This window comes from Pongo abelii, chromosome 21 (assembly GCF_028885655.2).
Source record: "Pongo abelii isolate AG06213 chromosome 21, NHGRI_mPonAbe1-v2.0_pri, whole genome shotgun sequence".
Taxonomy (NCBI): domain Eukaryota; kingdom Metazoa; phylum Chordata; class Mammalia; order Primates; family Hominidae; genus Pongo; species Pongo abelii.
The window spans coordinates 54017237-54036223 of NC_072006.2; the positions used below are offsets into that span (position 1 = coordinate 54017237).

At 43.6% G+C, this 18987-nt stretch overlaps 1 protein-coding gene across 1 annotated transcript in view; it reads right to left on the minus strand.

Moving 5' to 3' along the window:
• B4GALT5 (beta-1,4-galactosyltransferase 5) overlaps nt 1–16824 on the minus strand; it is an 81399-nt gene extending 64575 nt beyond the window's left edge. The window contains exon 1 of the mRNA XM_024238908.3: nt 16479–16824. Coding sequence (XP_024094676.1) covers nt 16479–16593 — 115 coding nt within the window. The 5' untranslated portion in view covers nt 16594–16824. The remainder of the gene's footprint in view (nt 1–16478) is intronic.
• Nucleotides 16825–18987: the final 2163 nt, after the last annotated feature.

Consider the following 18987-nt stretch of genomic DNA (forward strand, 5'->3'; position numbering starts at 1 on the left):
TTAGATCCTAATTAAACATGATTCATTCTGGAATGTTTCTGATGACACAGCTTACATAAATAATCTACTGGGAAGTCTACTCAAAATTCACAATGAAGAGTCGGTTTTTCACACATACAATACAACCTGAAACTATAGCTTCAATCTATGCAGATGGTTTTTACTATTTTAATTATACAACTAATTAATACCAAAATTAGATTGATGTTGTTTAATTTGTGGCTACTGAGGAATGTTACTATTCACAAATCACAAAATCTGTGCCAAAATAAGTCTTCAAAGGGATATTGTTGCCTCCTTACCCTTCTAAGCTTTGCAATGGGCTTTGGTCAAAGCTGACATAAACAGCTAAAGAAATTAACAAGAGTCTCAGAAGACAAGGCCAGGGGAGCCAAAAGGACACAGGTGCTACACACCCAGGCAGTCGTTGTCTGCTCCCAGAGCACCTGACTTCAGCAGCCACAGCACCTGCTCCTCAAGCGCAGCGGCGCCTTTGAGGGAGCACAGCCTGGAAGGTTTACCCTTCGCAGAGACGCTTGCTCTTGGACTTCTGGCTGTACCTTCTAAGGGTTCAAATGAAGGATGGGACAATGGGACAGCTTAAATCCTCTGGAAATGTCACTGTGATCAATGGCTTCAACCCTTCTCTACCTCATACCAGTTCACTGGAGCTGCTAACACTAAGTTTCCTTCTTTATCCGCCCATCTCTATTCCAGTGGAGCCCCGTAATTAACGGATGGCAAAGAGGAAGGGGACATGTCCTTTTTTTTTTTTTTTTTTTTTTTTTAACAGAAAAACACTCATTTAGATACCTGGTTTAGTAAGACATCTGAACAAATATGAAACCCAACTATGTAAAAGCTTTAAAAATTCAGGTTATGAATTAGCCTAAACCTGTGCTTATGTTCCATTCTGTTTAGAGGAAGGGGGATGGAATCCCTTTCACCTTTATATTTTTCATGACAAGTCCATGGTCACATCAAAAATTACTTTTGTCTTTAACACAGTTGAAATTATTAAATGTTATCTAGACCTGACCAAATCCTATTTCCTTAATGTTATATTCAGGACAGTGAAAAAAATACTGTTTTCTTTTAGCAAAGTCTGACTTTTAAGGCTCAGTTTTTACCTGATTAAATAAACTGACCCTGCTTTTGAGGTTAGAAAAATTACTTTTGTTCATGGGGTCCCATTATACTGTACTATTAAGTTTACTTTTATATGTTTTGAAATTTCCGGCCGGGCGCGGTGGCTCATGCCTATAATCCCAGCTACTCGAGAGGCAGAGGCGGGCAGATTACCTGAAGTCAGGAGTTCAAGACCAGCCTGGCCAACATGGCGAAACCCCATCTCTAGTAAAAACTACAAAAATTAGCCGGGCATGGTGGCACGCACCTGTAATCCCAGATACTCGGGAGGCTGAGGCGGGAGAACTGCTTGAACCTGGGAAGTGTAGGTTGCAGTGAACCGAGATGGTGGCACCACACTCCAGCCTGGGGGACAGAGCAAAACTCCATCTCAAAAAAAGAAAAAAAAAAAAAAAAGAAAATTTCCATAATAAAATGAAACTCTTAAGGAAAAAACTGCTTTGAACATAAAGCCAACCCAAAAAGTAGCTCTTACCTAAAGTGAATTTTCCCTAGTGCCAAATGAAATTCAAATAAATCCCAATCTTCTAATTCACACAAATCTTAAGATTTCTAATACTTTAAACCAGAATGAAAAAATAAGGTATGCAAAATTAACAATGGAAGAGAAAATTAATCCCACACCAAAGCCAAAACATTGAACTTCCTCCCACTCTCGCATTCAGACACACACACAAGCATGAACCACACAATGAAGGATTCCAGTTGCCCTGTCCAGACAACTGGACACACATCACACCCCTCCTAGTCATCCAGGGACCATCTTGGCAGCCTGTTTCTCATCACTACCTGCCACCCTGTGCCTGTGTTGTGGACGAGGAAGGTACGGGAAGTAGCCTAGCTTTTTATTTTTTTAAATCTCAGCAACAGATGCAAGGTTATTTCTACCTTCCATCCAAGAGTATGGAGCACAAGACTAGCTGTTTATTAATAACATGCTTATTTTCCACACCAACCACATGGTTTTCCAATTTCACAAAGTAAATACTTCCTCATCCCTCTTTAGAAAAGATGAAACAATTTATCGTAGCCTAAGCAAAAACCACCTCTCAAAGCAAAGACTGGCAAGCAGATTCAAGACATAAAGGTATAGCTTTTATCATAAACTTGAAACCAATAAGAAAGCCATTAACCTAGATATTTTTCTAATCAAAAATCAGAAATGATGTTAATAGCAACATATAAGAATTACTATATCTACCCCACTTAGAATGTACTGGGGTAGATGACAATGACAATCAGTACTGATTGCCTTATGTTTATCAACTTTTTCATCTACATTTCAGGTTTCAGTACAAGACAAACCATTAATACATTCATGATTAGCCATTTCAAAGCATTATTGTATACATACTGTATGACACAAAGCGCTTAATTGTAACTTAAAAGGTTAAAACCCATCTCGAATCCTAAATGGGCAAAAAAAAAAAAACCCCACTAGTCATTTGCCCACAAACCAGGCCCCATATAACCATCAAGCATCTGACTGCATCGGACATGATTAATCTGAAACTGTGTATGAATCATACAGTAGCCCTCCCTTATCTTCAAGGGATACATTCTGAAATTCCCCAGTGGGTGCCCGAAACTGCAGGTAGTACCAAATCTAAATACACTGCTTTTTCCTATACACACATACCCATGGTAAAGTTTAACTTATAAATTAGGCACAGTAAAAGATGAATAACAATGTAAAAGGAAAATAAACTTGGGGACCCCAAACTCACTAAGTCAAAGAGAAAAGTCAAGGTAGGAACGGCATCATGCAAACCTACCTCCCTCACAATCTGCCCAATAGGAAATTCTTTGTGGACCCCAACATCCTTACCCTACAACCACTCTGCTGAATTTCACCCTGACAACGTAAATTGACAGCTTATCTTCACAGGTATGGGACAAAGGACAGAACTTAAAGTCGTTCCTCTGCTTACTTGAGATAAATGCATAATCTGATCACTTCCTCTGCCCTGTAAGTATATTTTGTCTTATGTAAAAATGTAGATTTACTGAGCTAGATGAATGCATAAGGGACTATTCCTCTGCCGCCCCCCATCCTCACCCGCCACATGTGAACAGCTGATCAAAGACTCAAAAGACTGCAACCATTTGCCTCCTATCTACCACGCCTTCTTAAAATTTCTTCCCCTTTAAATGCTGAAGCCCTCAAAATCATCTTTGGAGAAAGGCACAGACCTTGGGCCTGGGTGCATGCCCTTAACCTTGGTAAAATAAACTTCTAAATAAATTGAGACCTGTCTCAGATACTTTTTGGTTTGCAACAAATATAAAATGGTGTTACAATTTGGTTTACAACAACAACAACAATAAAATGGAACAATTATAACAATAATAAAGGTAATGAAGTAAAATTAATTTTTCTGAGAGAGTCTCACTCTGCTGCCCAGGTTGGAGTGATCATGGCTCACTGCTGCCTCAAACTCCCAGGCTCATGCGATCCCAAGTAGCTGAGGCTACAGGCATGTGCCACCACACCTGGCTAATTTTTATTTGTATTTTTGTAGAAACAAGTTTTCCCCCAGGTTGCCTAGGCTGGTCTCAAACTCCTGGGCTTAAGCGATCCTCCAGCCTCGGCCTCCCAAAATGCTGGGATTACAGGCATGAGCCACCACACCTGGCCATAAGATTAAAATTTAAAAGTATTACAAATAATAAAATTAAAATAAGGGTCACTTGAACACAAGCACTGTGACACCATGATGATGATGTGATAATCCAGACGACTACTAAATGTGTATACAGCGTGGGTATGCTGGACAAAGGAATGACTCACATCCCAGGCAAGACAAAGGGGGACAGAGCAGGATGGTGAAAGATTTCATCACACCACTCAGAATGATGCACAATTTAAAATTTGTGAATTGTTTATTTCTGGAATTTTCCATTTAATACTACTTTCAGACCTCAGTGAAACTGTAGAAAGTAAACCTCTGGATAAGGGAGTGACTACTGTATTCACTATTATTCCTGGCAATCAAGGAATGTTAACTCCAACTGAACACCAGATGAATTGGCCCTCAATTAAACACATCTGTCCAGAAATATAAAATCACCCAAAACTGAAAATTTACTAAAGTGAAGCCATGCTCCTTAGAAGACTTAAAAAATAACAGCGATACACTGTCTGCTTTGTTCATCACTGTACCCTTCAAGTCTAGCACACTGTAGGGGTGTTACACAGAGATTAATGAATTTAGCTATAAGAAAATAGCAAAATCAGGCAAATGCAAAGACGAGTTTGTAATTTTTTCTCATTTATCACAGGCACCAGAACATAAAAGTTTTCTAAGTACCCACCCCTGCCTTTAATCACCATTTTTATCACTCACATTTAGATAAATACATTTGCAGTTCAGCTGGTATCAGAAAAAAAAAATATGTATCAAATTGTCAAATTTTACTAAGTCAGAGCTGTGGGTATCCAGTAGCTTTTACATGTTAGATTTTTCTATTTCCTCATTCGTCAGCATTTGACATCATTTTCTGATGTTATAAAGGATAATAGAAAAAAAAAACCCTGTGCGCACATCACGCCCCTCCTAGTCATCTAGGGACCATCTTGGCAGTCTGTTTCTCATCACCACCTGCCACCCTGTGCCTGTGTTGTGGACGAGGAAGGCATGGGGAAACAGAATATTCTGGTGAATAAAGCATTACTAATTTTCAAAGAATTAGAAGGCAAAAACAAACAAAAAAAACACCCACAACACCAAACTCAAAGTCATGCCTCAGGGTCTTTATTGTAACTACTTAATACTAAACACCAAAACATAAATGATGCTGGTTAATGGAGATTTGGGGCTAAGAAAATCAAACAGGCTGGGCGTGGTGACTCCTGCCTGTAATCCCAGCACTTTGGGAAGCCAAGACAGGTGGATCAGGTGTTCAAGACCAGCCTGACCAAAATGGTGAAACCCCATCTCTACCAAAAATAAAAAACTTAGCTGGGCATGGTGGCATGTGCCTGTAACCCCAGCTACTCAGGAGGCGGAGACAGGAGAATCACTTGAACCTGGGAGGCAGAGGTTGCAGTGAGTTGAGATCATGCCATTGCACTACAGCCTGGGTGACAGTAAGATTCCGCCTCAAAAAACAACAAAAAAAAGGAAATACCAAACAAAATGTACTTTTCCCTATCTTCGAAATCATCATGTCCTTTCATTCCTGTATGGCAAAATATAAATCCCATGTCGCCTGCCGAATCTGAATCTAAATAAATAAATAAAGACAGAGAATAATAAAGAAAGAAAACAGCATCAAACTTAAACACATTAGAGCAAGAGAAACAAACAAACAAAAAAAACCATGACTCCTGCTTTCTCAAAAATCACATCAGTAGCTTATAAAGAACTTCATGGGCAGAAAAAAGAATGGGCACACTGTAGGGAGCAAAAGGTAAGTGATAATATTTACAAAGTAGTGTATTTTAAAAGCACAAACAAAAAATTAGGTAAATTGGGCCTCATTAAAAACTTTTTTGTGCATCAAAGGACACTATCAAAAGTGAAAAGACAACCCACAGAATAGAAAATATTTGTAAATCATGTATCTGCTAAAGGTTTAATATTATTCAGAATCCGTAAAGAACTCCTAACAGGCCGGGCATGGTGGCTCATGCCTGTAATCCCAGCACTCTGGGAGGCTGGGGTGGGAGGATGGCTTCAGTCCACGAGTTTGAGACCGGCCTGGGCAACATAGGGCAATCCCATCTCTACAAATAATGTAAAAATCAGCCGGGCTTGCTGGCACACACTGGTGGTCTCAGCTGCTTGGGAGGCTGAGGTGAGAGAACTACTTGAGCCTGGGAGGTTGAGGCTGCAGTGAGCCGTGATCGTGCCACTGCACTCCAGCATGGGTAACAGAGCGAGAGTCCATCTCAAAAAACAAAAAACGAAACAAACAAACAAAAAAACCCTAAAAAATAGTGATTACTGGCCAGGCGCGGTGGCTCACGCCTGTAATCTCAGCACTTTGGGAGGCTGAGGCAGGCGGATCATGAGGTCAGGAGATCGAGACCATCCTGGCTGACACGATGAAACCCCATCTCTAAAAATACAAAAAAATTAGCCGGGCGTGGTGGCGGGCGCCTATAGTCCCAGCTACTCGACAGGCTGAGGCGGGAGAATGGCGCGAACCTGGGAGGCAGAGCTTGCAGTGAGACGAGATCGTGCCACTGCACTCCAGCCTGGGCGAGACTCCGTCTCAAAAAAAAAAAAAGTGATTACTGCATAAAATTATGAATGTAATTTATGCTACTAAACTGTACACTTAATTACTTAAATTACCAAAATAGATACATGGCAAATTTCATATTTTACCACCAAAAGAAGAAAAAAGTACAAAGTAGATTTGGAAAAAATTAATTCAGTCACTTCAAAATCAGGATTAATTAATTCCTTTCCCCAAAGTAAACGCAGTCCAACGACCAAGAGGCTGGTCTGCCCAGACAATAGTTTCTTCTTTCATTTCATTAACTATTTAAGTACATACAACGTGCTGGGCACCATCCTAGGCACAAGAAAATTACAATCCAGAAAACTTCCCTCTCATGACTATATAGATTATGATATGGGTCAAATGAGCTTTTCTAAAAAAGTTAAAGGATTAAATGCTTTTATTTAAAACACACAGATTCAGCCGGGCATGGTGGCTCAAGCCTGTAATCCTAGCACTTTGAGAGGCCGAGGCGGGTGGATCACCTGAGGTCAGGAGTTCCAGACCAGCCTGGCCAACATGGCAAAGCCCCATCTCTACTAAAAAAAAAAAAAAAATTAAAAAAAAAAAAAAAAAGCCAGGTGTCGTGGCGCTCGCCTGTAATCCCAGCTACTCAGGAGGCTGAGGCAGCAGTATCACATGAACCCAGGAAGCAGGGGTTGCAGCGAGCCCTGATCGCGCCACTGCACTCTAGCCTGGGCAACTGAGTGAGAATCCATCTCAGGAAAAAAAAAAATTGCAGATTCAAAATAACTATATCATGAATCCTAAAGCCAGTATACTATCATTTTTGGTCTATCTGGTTTGACTTCCTTAGGCTGGCAATTCTGTCATTTTTCTGAACAGGAATAAAACATTTTTTTCCTTTTTCAATTACATAAGCAAGACACAACACAGTATTTAGGAAAACACTATTTTATGACCTTCACCAGCCAAGTCTACCAATCAGCAAATACATACATCCTGATCAGGAATACAATTTAGGCTTGGTTCCTGAAAGTAGAACTTAAAATGGGATAATGAGCAGCTCTGTGAGGAAAAAATAACCCTGTCTCTCCATCTTTCCAAGCTTAGGATTGTTCAACACAGTACAATTAAGAAGGTTTAAATGTCAATCATCCATACTTTTAGGACTACTTGGGAGGGGGTGGAAAAAGTTACCTCTTTACTGATGTTTAAATATCCTACAACTTTTTAATAAAAATAATACACAGTTGTGCTCACGAGCATACCCTGGATCCACTGACATGTAAAAACACAACATTGCTGTCTTACAACCTACTCTTTCCCGTACCCAATACGCCACAATATTTTTCATCTTTATAATTAGGCTACTAACCGCCTAAGAGAACTGTTCATAATTGATGACAGTAACGAAGGTGCCTCAGAAACAACGAACAGGTTCGCTTCTCGTTGCTGCAAAGTACCTGGGTAGCTCTGTCACCTGCAAAGGCAGAGGAACAATACCCAGGGTCTAATAATTGCTTACTCAAACTAACAAAAGGAGAAAAAAAAGGAGGAATTAGAGAAGGGGCAGCACTCTAAATTATTTAATGTGATTCCCATGCTTGGGAAAACACTGAATTCATGCAACCAGCAGGAGCCGGAATGCTCCTCAGTATAAAAGGCACCATATAAAAAGAATTACTGGATCCAAATGCAATATTCATTTTCATTTAACATCCAACTACCTAGAGGATTGAGGTAATGAGTCTGGGGCTCTATTTCACACTTAAAAGCTGAAGTGTGAAGCCAGAGGAAAGGACTGGCTTAGCAGATCAAAATGTAAAAGGATTAGCCCACAGGACAAAAAATGGTCCAATAAAAGGAAAAAATGGTCTTAACATCCCAAAGATATTTCCAAAAATTCTTTCTGATTTTCTTTCCTTTGACCAAGACAGCACAATTTTCCCTCCCTTCCTTAGTGACAATGATTTCAAAGATAGATTTCCATGTAGAGACACCAAGTCTGGAGTTCCCAGGCTAATGTCCGAAAGCAATGGCACTGCACAGTGGGGACCTTGCCATTCACCCCAAAGACTGAAACTATAAAGTCTGAAGATTACACACAAGCATGTCACCATTCTCACCGCAGCAGTCTGGGGAGGAGATGAAGTCAACGGGAAATCAGAACTTTAAAAGACAGTGTCTTTACTTGACAAAATTATTCCTCCTTCACTTCAAAGGTTCAATTCACACATGCTCAGAATCATGAAACTTCAGATCTGAAAGGGACCCTAGAATCTGCACAATAGTCCAGTCTCCTCAGTTCACAGAAAACAGGAAAAAAATTCATACCTAGTTATTGGTAAAGTCAGACAGGAGCCCAAACCTAATCTCAGTTGAATATGAGCATGAGACCAAGAGGGCACCTCCTATGGTTATCAATAAGAATCATATGGCCGGCTGCAGTGGCTCACACCTGTAATTCCAGCACTTTGGAAGGCCAAGGCGGATGGATCACCTGAGGTCTGGAGTTAGAGACCAGCCTGGCTAACATGGTGAAACCCCATCTCTACTAAAAATACAAAAAAAAAAAAAAAAAATTAGCTGGGCATGGTTGCAGGTGCCTGTAATCCCAGCTACTCGGGAGGGTGAAGCAGATTGAGAATCGCTCGAACCCAGGAGGCGGAGGTTGCAGTGAGCCAAGATCGCACCATAGAACTCTAGTCTGGGCAACAAGAGAGAGCGAAACTCCGTCTCAAAAAAAAAAAAAAAAAATCATAAACATAAGGACCTTTGTGTCAAGCTCTGTGCTAAGCCCTTTTACGTGCATATTCTACTTAATTCTGACAAGTAGCCTGAGAAAGGTAGTATCCTCTATTTGAAAACAAAATGAATCTGCCCACTCCAAGCTGATCTGAACCCCGATCTCTTTTCAACCATATTTTATGTGCTTCAGGAATATCTTAATAATTCTCAACTTTGGGCAAGTTAATGACTCAACTTGACTTACATGATCATCTATAAATTGAGAGATGTAGTCAAAAGTTTAGAATTCAAAGATCTCCCGTAACTGATAACATGACACTCAAATGCTGGGTACCTGGGTAGCTCCAGGATTCTAAGTGGATTTTAAAATCCCATTAATTTTTCCTCACAATTTTCTACAAAACATAGCTCGTGTGCAAAGGCAAGCATACCTTTATTGGCTACTAGAAAGTGAAGAACAACTGCCCTTTTCCCCACAGTGCACACAGACCTGCCTCTTCTCTTCAGCCCACACCCAACCTGCTTGCTTACGATTATCTGTTATCTTAGCCAGTGGTAACCTCCCTTTTTCTCTATTTCTCTGACAGGCCTCAGCAGCATTACATTGCTCACTTCTTACGTGCTAAGGTTTTTCTTTGCCTTATGTGATTAGATGTGCCTAACATACTTCCAAGATCTAAAAAGCAGCAAAATTTAGGGAAGCAAGAAGTCAGTTGTATTCTGGCCTTCTGCTGCTTTGGAATTTCTACTCTCTCAGAGAGCTCTAAAGAGGCATGGCAACACAGAGCCCCTCCTTCCTGGTGATTATTATACAAGGCTCCCACTGGCCTATTCAGCTGGGGTGGGGGGAGTCGATGCTGGAACAGAATCGTCTGCCGGCTAGGTATCCTGGAACAGTAATTAATACTGTTTGAATGGTTGAGACTATCCAAAACCAACCACTTTCTTTCTACTAAAGAAAATTTCAACTCCAAACCCAAGACCTAGCTTCCAATATAGCAAAAACTCCACAAAGAGAACATAAAACATTACCAAAGTCCTGGTCAAAAGTGGTGCTCTTTACTTTTGTAACATCAACCTGTTCTCCAAATATGGCTTCCTCCTAAGAAGGGACAACACTATACTCAAATATGCGCGCAAGAGTGCATGTGGATTTGGAGCAAAAAAAAAGGTGTCCTTCACAGGATAAGGCTCTTTAATTCTCTAAAGTGAAGTAACCCATATTTCTCCATATGTATTTCATTCTAGAAAGCTCAGAAACTCAGTGTGCTGAGGGATTCAGAGGGCTTTTTCATGTCAAGGAAAAAAAAAAGGCTATTTTCAGACTACACTTGAATGGGGAAAATCTGAAATTTTCATGTGGTTATTAGGAAAAGTTGTATTTGATTATATAAAACATGTATCTTCTCTAAAATCGTTGTTTGGAGACAGGGTCTCACTCTGGGTGCCCAGACTGAGTGCAGTGGTTCAATCATAGCTGATTGCAGCCTCAACCTCCCAGGCTCAGGTGATCTTCTGACCTCAGCCTCCCAAGTAGCTGGGATTACAGGCATGCACCACATCCAACTAATTCTTTTGTATTTTTAGTGGAGACAGGGTTTCACTGTGTTGCCCAGGATTGTCTTGAACTCCTGGACACAAGGAATCCGCCCATCTTGGCTTCCCAGAGTGCCAGGATTAAAGGCATGAGCCACCTTGCCCAGCCTTTTTTTTTTTTGTCTAAAATCTTAGGAATGGCAGGGCACGATGGCTCACACCTCTAATCCCAGCACTTTGGGAGGCTTTGGTGGGCGTATCATCTGAGGTCAGGAGTTTGAGACCAGCCTGCCTGGCCAACATGGTAAAACCCCATCTCTACTAAAAATACAAAAAAAATAGCTGGGCATGGTGGCGGGCACCTGTAATCCCAGCTACTTGGGAAGCTGAGGCAGGAGGATCACTTGAACCCAGGAGGCGGAGGTTGCAGTGAGCCAAGATCATGCCACTGCACTCCAGCCTGGGTGACAGAGCACGACTTCGTCTCAAAAAATAGTAAGATAAAAATAAATTAAAATCTTAGGACCAATGTTTATGTAGAATGTAAATGAATTATCAACTTTCTATATATGAAAGCATCTCACTAGCTTTATTGAGGTATGATTTCTTAAAAATTCTCTAAAAGATTGACTAAGATGCAGTTCTAGTTTTTCAAATGGCTTTGGGATTTTTTGAAAGTATCAGATCATTGAAATCAAGTCACTTGCTCAAGGTCATTCGGTCAAATCAGGTAAGATTAGAATTACTGGCTCCTGCCTTCCAAAAGCCAGCCATAAATCAAACTTCTCTTGGAACTAAGCAGGCCAAAAATGTCAAAATCATTCCCCATCTCTTTTCTTCAGTAATCAAGGAAAGAGAAAAATTAGTTTAAATGTAGAACAGAATTTCAATTAATAAAATGTCATCGGCCAGGCGCAATGGCTCACGTCGTAATCCCAGCACTATGGGAGGCCGAGGTGGGCAGACCACGAACGAGGTCAGGAGTTCAAGACCAGCCTGACCAACATGGTGAAACCCCATCAAAAATTAGCCGGGTGTGGTGGCAGGTATCTGTAATCCCAGCAATTCAGGAGGCTGAGGCAGGAGAATTGCTTGAACCCAGGAGGCGGAGGTTGCAGTGAGCTGAGATTGTGCCACTGCACTCTAGCCTGGGTAACAGAGCGAGACTCCATCTCAAAAAAAAAAAAAAAAAAAAGTCATCAATGCATAAACAATTACCCCTAACCATGCAGAGGCACCTCTCTTGAAACCAGTAACTGTTTCGACAATTTGCTAAGGTCAGTAACCTCTACACAACCTTGCCATATGATGGTACCATAAACTTATTAAGATTTTAAATCAGCACCTCATATGTACATTTATAAATAGCTCGCTCTGTTATCTTTTAAAAGACCTGATCAGACTGGAGTATGGAAGTACTCTGAGCTCTCGGATTTTTTTTTTAAGTTAACAGGTCATAAATAAGTTCAAAAGTTTTCTGCAGAACCCTGAAGGGAATAGGGATATCTCAACATTGCAAATGAAACAAGTGATTAAATAAATGAGAATCATAAAGGCCAGGGAGTAGAGGGTTGAAGAGAAGGGACATCATGTTTTTATGCAACATTATTACCTTGTTCCTTATCAAATCCACCACCTTCTCTCTTTCACTCTCTCTCTTTCTGTCCCAACCTTCTCCTTTTAAATTGCTGATATAAAACACTACTTCCAAAATTAACAATACAAACACAACTCCCGGCCAGGCACAGTGGCTCACGCCTGTAATCCTAACACTCTGGGAGACTGAGGTGGGTGGATCACCTGAGGTCAGGAGCTCCAGACAAACCTGGACAACATGGTAAAACCCCATCTCTACTAAAAATACAAAAATTAGCCAGTGGTGGCAAGCGCCTATAATCCCAGCTACTCGGGAGGCTGAAGCAGGAGAATCACTTGAACCTGGGGGACAGAGGGTGCAGTGAGCCGAGATCACACCATTTCACTCCAGCCTGGGCAAAAGAGCGAAACTCCGTCTCAAAAAAAAAAAAAAAAAAAAAAAAAAATCCCAACGAAGCCGTATTTTTAAAACATTAAATGGATCAAATGGTATTATTATAGTAGCTGAGGGCATTTTATATTTTTTGCAAACACACTATTAATAGTCTTATTTAGTAATTTTCCTCATATCCAATTTTCTATGTGAGATGGTACCCCATTTCACGGATGACTCTCAAGTCCAAGAAAAGTTTCCTTTGCTCTTAGAATATGGGTCACCCACATTAAGTGGCATTAGAGCTCAAAAATACTAAGTTAATGGTTAGGCTGAAATTTTGGCTGGGTTACAGTATACATGGACAATTCAAAACATTTATAGCTACATGATTTTTCTTATTTCAAATTCAAGTCTACTATTTCTGAATATAATTGTAATATACTCTTGGAGTGATGATATCTCTAGCCCTTGAGCACAACGTAGCCACAGGGTATACAAAGCAAATCAAAAGCAAGCACTGGAAAAAGTTAAACCTAGAAGGAAATCTAAGTCCAACACTTTCCACTGTGCCAGAAAACAGAATTGTCATTGGGAAATTTATCAAAGTGAACTACATGAAACTGCTGATATACAACTGTTTCTGACCTGCAAAAACAGAAATTTCATATAGCTCAACCTAATGTTATTTTCTGTTATTTTCTCTTTTTTGTGTGTGTGTGTGTGTGTGTGTGTGTGTGTGAGACGGAGTCTCGCTCTATCACCCAGGCTGGAGTGCAATGGCGCAATCTCGGCTCACAGCAACCTCTGCCTCCTGGGTTCAAGCGATTCTCCTGCCTCAGCCTCCTGAGTAGCTGGGATTACAGGCACCTGCCACCATGCCCGGCTAATTTTTGTATTTTTAGTAGTGACAGGGTTTCACCATCTTGGATAGGCTGGACTTGAACTCCTGACCTCACGATCCACCCACCTTAGCCTCCCAAAGTGCTGGGATTACAGGTGTGAGCCACCGCGCCCAGCCAACCTAGTATTATTTTCTAAGCTCATTTTAATAACTGTTCAAATAAGGTCTTCATAACCCAAGGAACACAAAACAACCTTTTATTTCTCCAGATTGCCTTAACCTCGAAAAAATTTGTCACCCCACTGTCCAAAGCTAGACATTCGAAAAATTTAAGTTCAACAGAGCTTGTGCATCGTAGTGAGATCCTGTCTCTACAAAAAACTGTTTTAAAAGTTAGCCAGGCAGGGTGGCATGTACCTGCAGTCCCAGCTACTCAGGAGGCTGAGGGAGGAGGATCCCTTGTGCCCAGGAGATCAAGGCTGCAGTAAGCTACCAGCATCACTGCACTACAGCCTGGGCAACAGAGTGAGACTCTGTATCAAAAAAAAAAAAAAAAAAAAATCATTAGTAGGAAGGGCAAACAGCTAAATGTAACTACTTCACAACCTTTTTTTTATTGTTCCCCTTTCTCACGAACCAAATTTCCATCCTAAGTAGAATTCTCCTTCAGAAGGCTTACATTCAAGGAGATACAGTACTAATGAAAATGTAAGTGCTCTGCCTCTTTTTCAGCTATCAGTGATATAGGATTCTAGGCATGGCAGTAGCACATCGCTTTACACAGGGGTTCCCCTGACCTAAAAAATCTACTGTTGAGGAATCTTAATTAAATTGATAAGTTCCATTTCTGTTGAAGAATCTGGCTTCTAACCTTTCTATCAAAAGGGTGATTACCATCCCAGTGGGATATAGTTTTCCATTTAGATATAGCTGATTTATGGACTCAGACCAGAAGTACCTGTCACTTTCACAAAAGGAGAAAAAAAGGATTATGGTTCTAAGACTGCCTCTAGGCCCAAATCCCATCTTTTCACACCCATTTTTATTAGAGTCTAATAGCCAACATGCTAATGAACTCTTTTCTCAGTTAATTCCACTAATTAGTTATCTCTTCTTGTTCTGCCAGAATCCCAACCCTTTTACAATCTACTCACCAAATCCATCAGGCCACGTATTATGCCTTCCTAGAGGGACACTTTTCCTGATTACACTTTGTAAACAAGGCAATCTGATGCTGCCTGTTCTATCTTCCCAGATCCAGTTGATAGTTCAAAACATCAACATTAACCACAAGTAAAATATGCTTTAAAAAATAATCAGGAGACGATCTCCTGCTCTATCTGGAAATTTCTCTATTCAGCTAGTTCTGTGTTGACAGGTCAACAGAGAATGGCACTAGTTATTGCTACAATCCTAAAAGGCATTTCCCTACAGCTAAACCATCAACCCTTTCCTAAAATCCATATAATCCAAAATTTCTCTAGCAGAATTTACTCTCCCCAGCAGCATCTTCTGATCATTTTTCACCACAAACTGAGGTTTCCTCATAGTGATAACAAGTCAGGCAAACACATTCCTTAAGCCTTCCACCTAACTCCCTTCTTCCTGGAAGTTACATGTAATAGCTGCCTTTATTTACTTATTTTTAAAACTCTTCAAGCATCAGGTACAGTGGTAAGTGCTTTTAAAGAACATGTATCTACTTCCATCCTTAACACCGTATGGAGATTGGGACTCACATTCCCATTTTACAGAGGAGAAAAGCGAAGGCTTAGTAACCTGCCCAAGGTCACACAGGGCAGAGACTGGAATCCAAGTCTGACCTCTGTGTCCTCCGCTCTTAACCCTCATGCTGTCTTTCCTTCTGATCTCTTCCTGTCCTAACTGGTGCCCTGTGGTCTTATAAAAGACTATGCTTGGGGCAGGCGGGGGAGGGGTGGGAGGGTCAGTTTCTCCAGAGACTGCCTTTCCTTTAAAGGATAAGACTTTGAAAAGTAGGAGTACCCATTACATCTTTCCTCCGTGCTCCCCTTCTCACCTGGTACCATTTCCCAAAGGCCCCAATCATATCCCCTTCTCTAGGGCCAATTTAAACTTCTCCTTTGTCCCCAGAGCAGGCACTATCCAATACTGAAAAACCACCATCTACCCTCAAGGCTAGGAGAGGGCAGAAGTGGAAGAAAGGAGAACACAGACAGCACCCCTTCCCCAGGTCTTCAGTTGAGAAAGAAGCTGTGGCTGAAAGTCTGGGGGGCTGGGGGCAAAGGTGACAAGGATGTGCCCTTGTGGGTACCCGAGGTGGGGAGGGGAGATGGGGAAGAGGCATGGGACGCTCAGGGGGTTAGCAAGAGATTGAATGGGGGTGGACCTCTGTAAGGGGAAGGGGGGTGCCACCGGCAGGCAGAGAGATCAGGCCACTGAAGAGGTGAACGTGAGTTAGGGAGGAGGACCTGGAAGTGGATGTAATGGGGGAAGTGGAGGAAGAAAGGGGAAGGAGGGGGCTCACGGGAGCAGGAAACGATGGAGTCACGGGGAGTGGGGGAGGATGGATGGGAGCCAGAAGGTGGGGCAGCCTGGGACCCGGGCACATGGGCTCGGCGAAGAGCGGGCGCGCCGCGGGGGACTGGGGTGCGGGGAATGCCGGGAATGGGGGTTCGAGGAGACCCCGGGGAAGGGAAGGGGAAGCGGCAGTTCTCGAGTAGAGGAGCGGGAAGTGGGAGTTCCAGCGAGGCAAGAGCGGGAAGGGGGTCCCGGAGCAAGGGGCGGGCATGAAGGCACAGTCGGGTTCGCGAGGGTGGCGTTAGGAGGGGCGGGGTGGGCCGGAGGCTGGCGCGGGAGAGGGATCCTGGGAGCCTGTTGGGGTGCGGCGGGCAGGAATGTTCTGGCGTCCCCGAGAGCCGGGCCAGGACTCCGGAGTCTTCAGAGGACGAGGCTCGAGGCCGCCTCCCGGCCGGGGCCCCTCAGGGAGGGGCGGGGATTCCCCAGGTCCCTCAAGGCCAGAGCGGCAGCCGCCGCGGTCCCAAGCCCCCTTCCTACCTATGCCGGGCGCCACATAGACGAAGTAGAGCAGCGAGGACGAGAGAGAAAAGAAGAAGAGCGCGGCGAGCAGCGAGCGGCGCGGCAGCCGCAGCAGCCCCCGGCGGGCGCGCATGCTGCAGCCGGGCGGCCGCTCGAGAGCCGGGCCGGGCCTGCTCCCGCAGCTCCCCGTCCGCCGCCTCCTGGGCCGCCGCCGCCACCGCCTGGGCCTCGGCCACCGCCTCCCGGGCCTCGCGGGCCGCCACTCGCCGCCGCCGCCGCCTCGCCGCTCCCAGCCGCCGGCGGTCGCGGGCCGGGCCACATGAAGCGGGCGGGGGCCAGAGCGGCCCCGAGCGGGCGCAGCGGCGGGGGCGGAGGCGGGGCGCACGCGCGGGAGGCGGGGCCAGCGCCGCCGGGCACCGTCGCAAAAGACCCGCGTTCTTGCGCTCGCCGCCGACCCTCGCTTGGCGCCCACAGCAGCCCGTATGGAATATCGCCAAATGGCGACAGACCCTCTCGCAGTGCGGCCACCGCCCAGGCTTGCGGGGAACGTCTCCCAAGTGCTCCGCGCTCGCTCGCCCCCCATCTCGGGGGCCAAGGGGCCATCTACAAAGTCTGACTCATCTCGTTGCCCACTGCAGCGGAAGAGTGGGGACTGCAAGGCTTGGGGGTTCGGCCTGGTATACACCCTCGTTCATTCATTCATTCATTCAATTCACCATTTATTTATTGAATGCCAGATATAGTTGTTGGCGCTGGGCATGCTACAGAGGAAAAAACGATAAAAATCTCTGTCTACTTGAAACTTAAATTATGTGAGAGGTAAAAGAAACAAATCAGCTAGTAATATCAGGTACTGGTAACACATATGAATACGATAAAACAGGAGGATGTATTGCAGGCAGGCTGGAGTGGTCAAGGAAGGCCTCACTGAGCAGTGACACGAACTGAGATATAAAAGGGTGAGAAAGCGCCAGCTTTTTTGAATAAGCTGGGGAAAAAGCAGTCATACCAGGGGGAGCAGCAGGTGTAAAGGCCCTGAGGTAGGAAAAGGGCTGATCTGCCCCCGAGTTGAATCCAAGGCGAACATGGATAAAATCCAGTCAAGTAGGGGGGGAAATAGGGATGAGCTTGGAGCTGTAGTCAGGGATCCTACTGTATCAGAAATAGCATAATGAATAACAATTGTCAATGTCTCTAGACTTCTGCTGAGAAACATGGACTTTACTCATGCCATGAAATTCCCCCACCAGTCTTGAGATGTGTGCTGTTATTATTACTATAGTACAAGTGAGGAAACTGAGGTTTCTAGATGGAAAGGCAATTCACCTAAGCCTTGCAGTAAGGGCTCAAATCAAAACTGGCCTGTCTCCCATGTCACGCCCTTGACCTCTAGGTTGTAACTGTCTCAGCAGTCTGTGTGGCCTCTAATTCTCATCCTGCAGGAAATCGGTATCCTATCCCCATCACCTGGGTATGGGACCATATCCAAAAAAATGCTTTCAGATCAGCATCAGCTCAAAGGACCTCAGAAGGCAATGAACAGTCCTAGAAATTCATGGCAAGAAGCAGTAGCCTCAAGGAGCTGGACTGGGGAGGCCAGTGTCCCTCTGTAGACATATCTGAAACTAGGGTACTGTCTTGGAATGCCAGAAGCAGTGGGGAGGGGAGAGGACTTTGCAGGGATTCTGTGAGAATCAACAATAATCCTGATTTATATTCCTAAAGTGATTTCTACTTTTTACAGTGTTTCTTTGATCCTTTAAGTGGGGAGTCTAGAGCCACACTGCCCAGGTTCTCTGACTCCCTGCTTTTCCATTGTTAGCTGTGTGACCTCACGCAAGTTAAACTCTCTGTGCCTCGGTAAAATGGAGGAGGTTATTAGCAACCTCATCAGGTTGTTGCGAGGATTTAAGTAATACATGCAAAGTGCACGTAGTAAGTGCGCTTAGCTGTCACCTAATTCAATACCCCTGGGGAATGGTATGGTGGAAGAAAAGAGGCTTAAACGACCAAAAAGGAAAGCAGAGAATTTTGACTCAGATAGATGTGAGTTCAAATCTTGGCTTGGCCTCTCCTGGCTGTGTGACTCTGGGAAAGTCACTTACCTCTCTGAGCTTCTGTATTCATCACCTGTGAATCGGACCCAGTGCTGCCCACCCCACAGGGATGTGATGTGGATTAGGTGAAATCGTGCAGGTAAGGCCCTGGACCAGAAATCCCAGACTAGCCGGAACCATCTAACTTGCAAATACTTTTTGTTGGCCCACACAATGGCCCCTCCCAACCCTCGTATCTATGAAACATTTTCAAACACACAGAAAAGTTGAAAGAATAGTACAAGAAACATCTGTACACTCCCCACCTGGATTTGATTATTGTTATCATTTTTCCACATGTATGTATCTATATTCATATGTTGAAAATTTTTATTTTTTGCTAAATATTTAAAGGTAGGCCGGGCGATTACACCTGTAATCCCAGCACTTTGGGAAGCAAAGGTGGACGGATCGCTTGAGCTCAGGAGTTT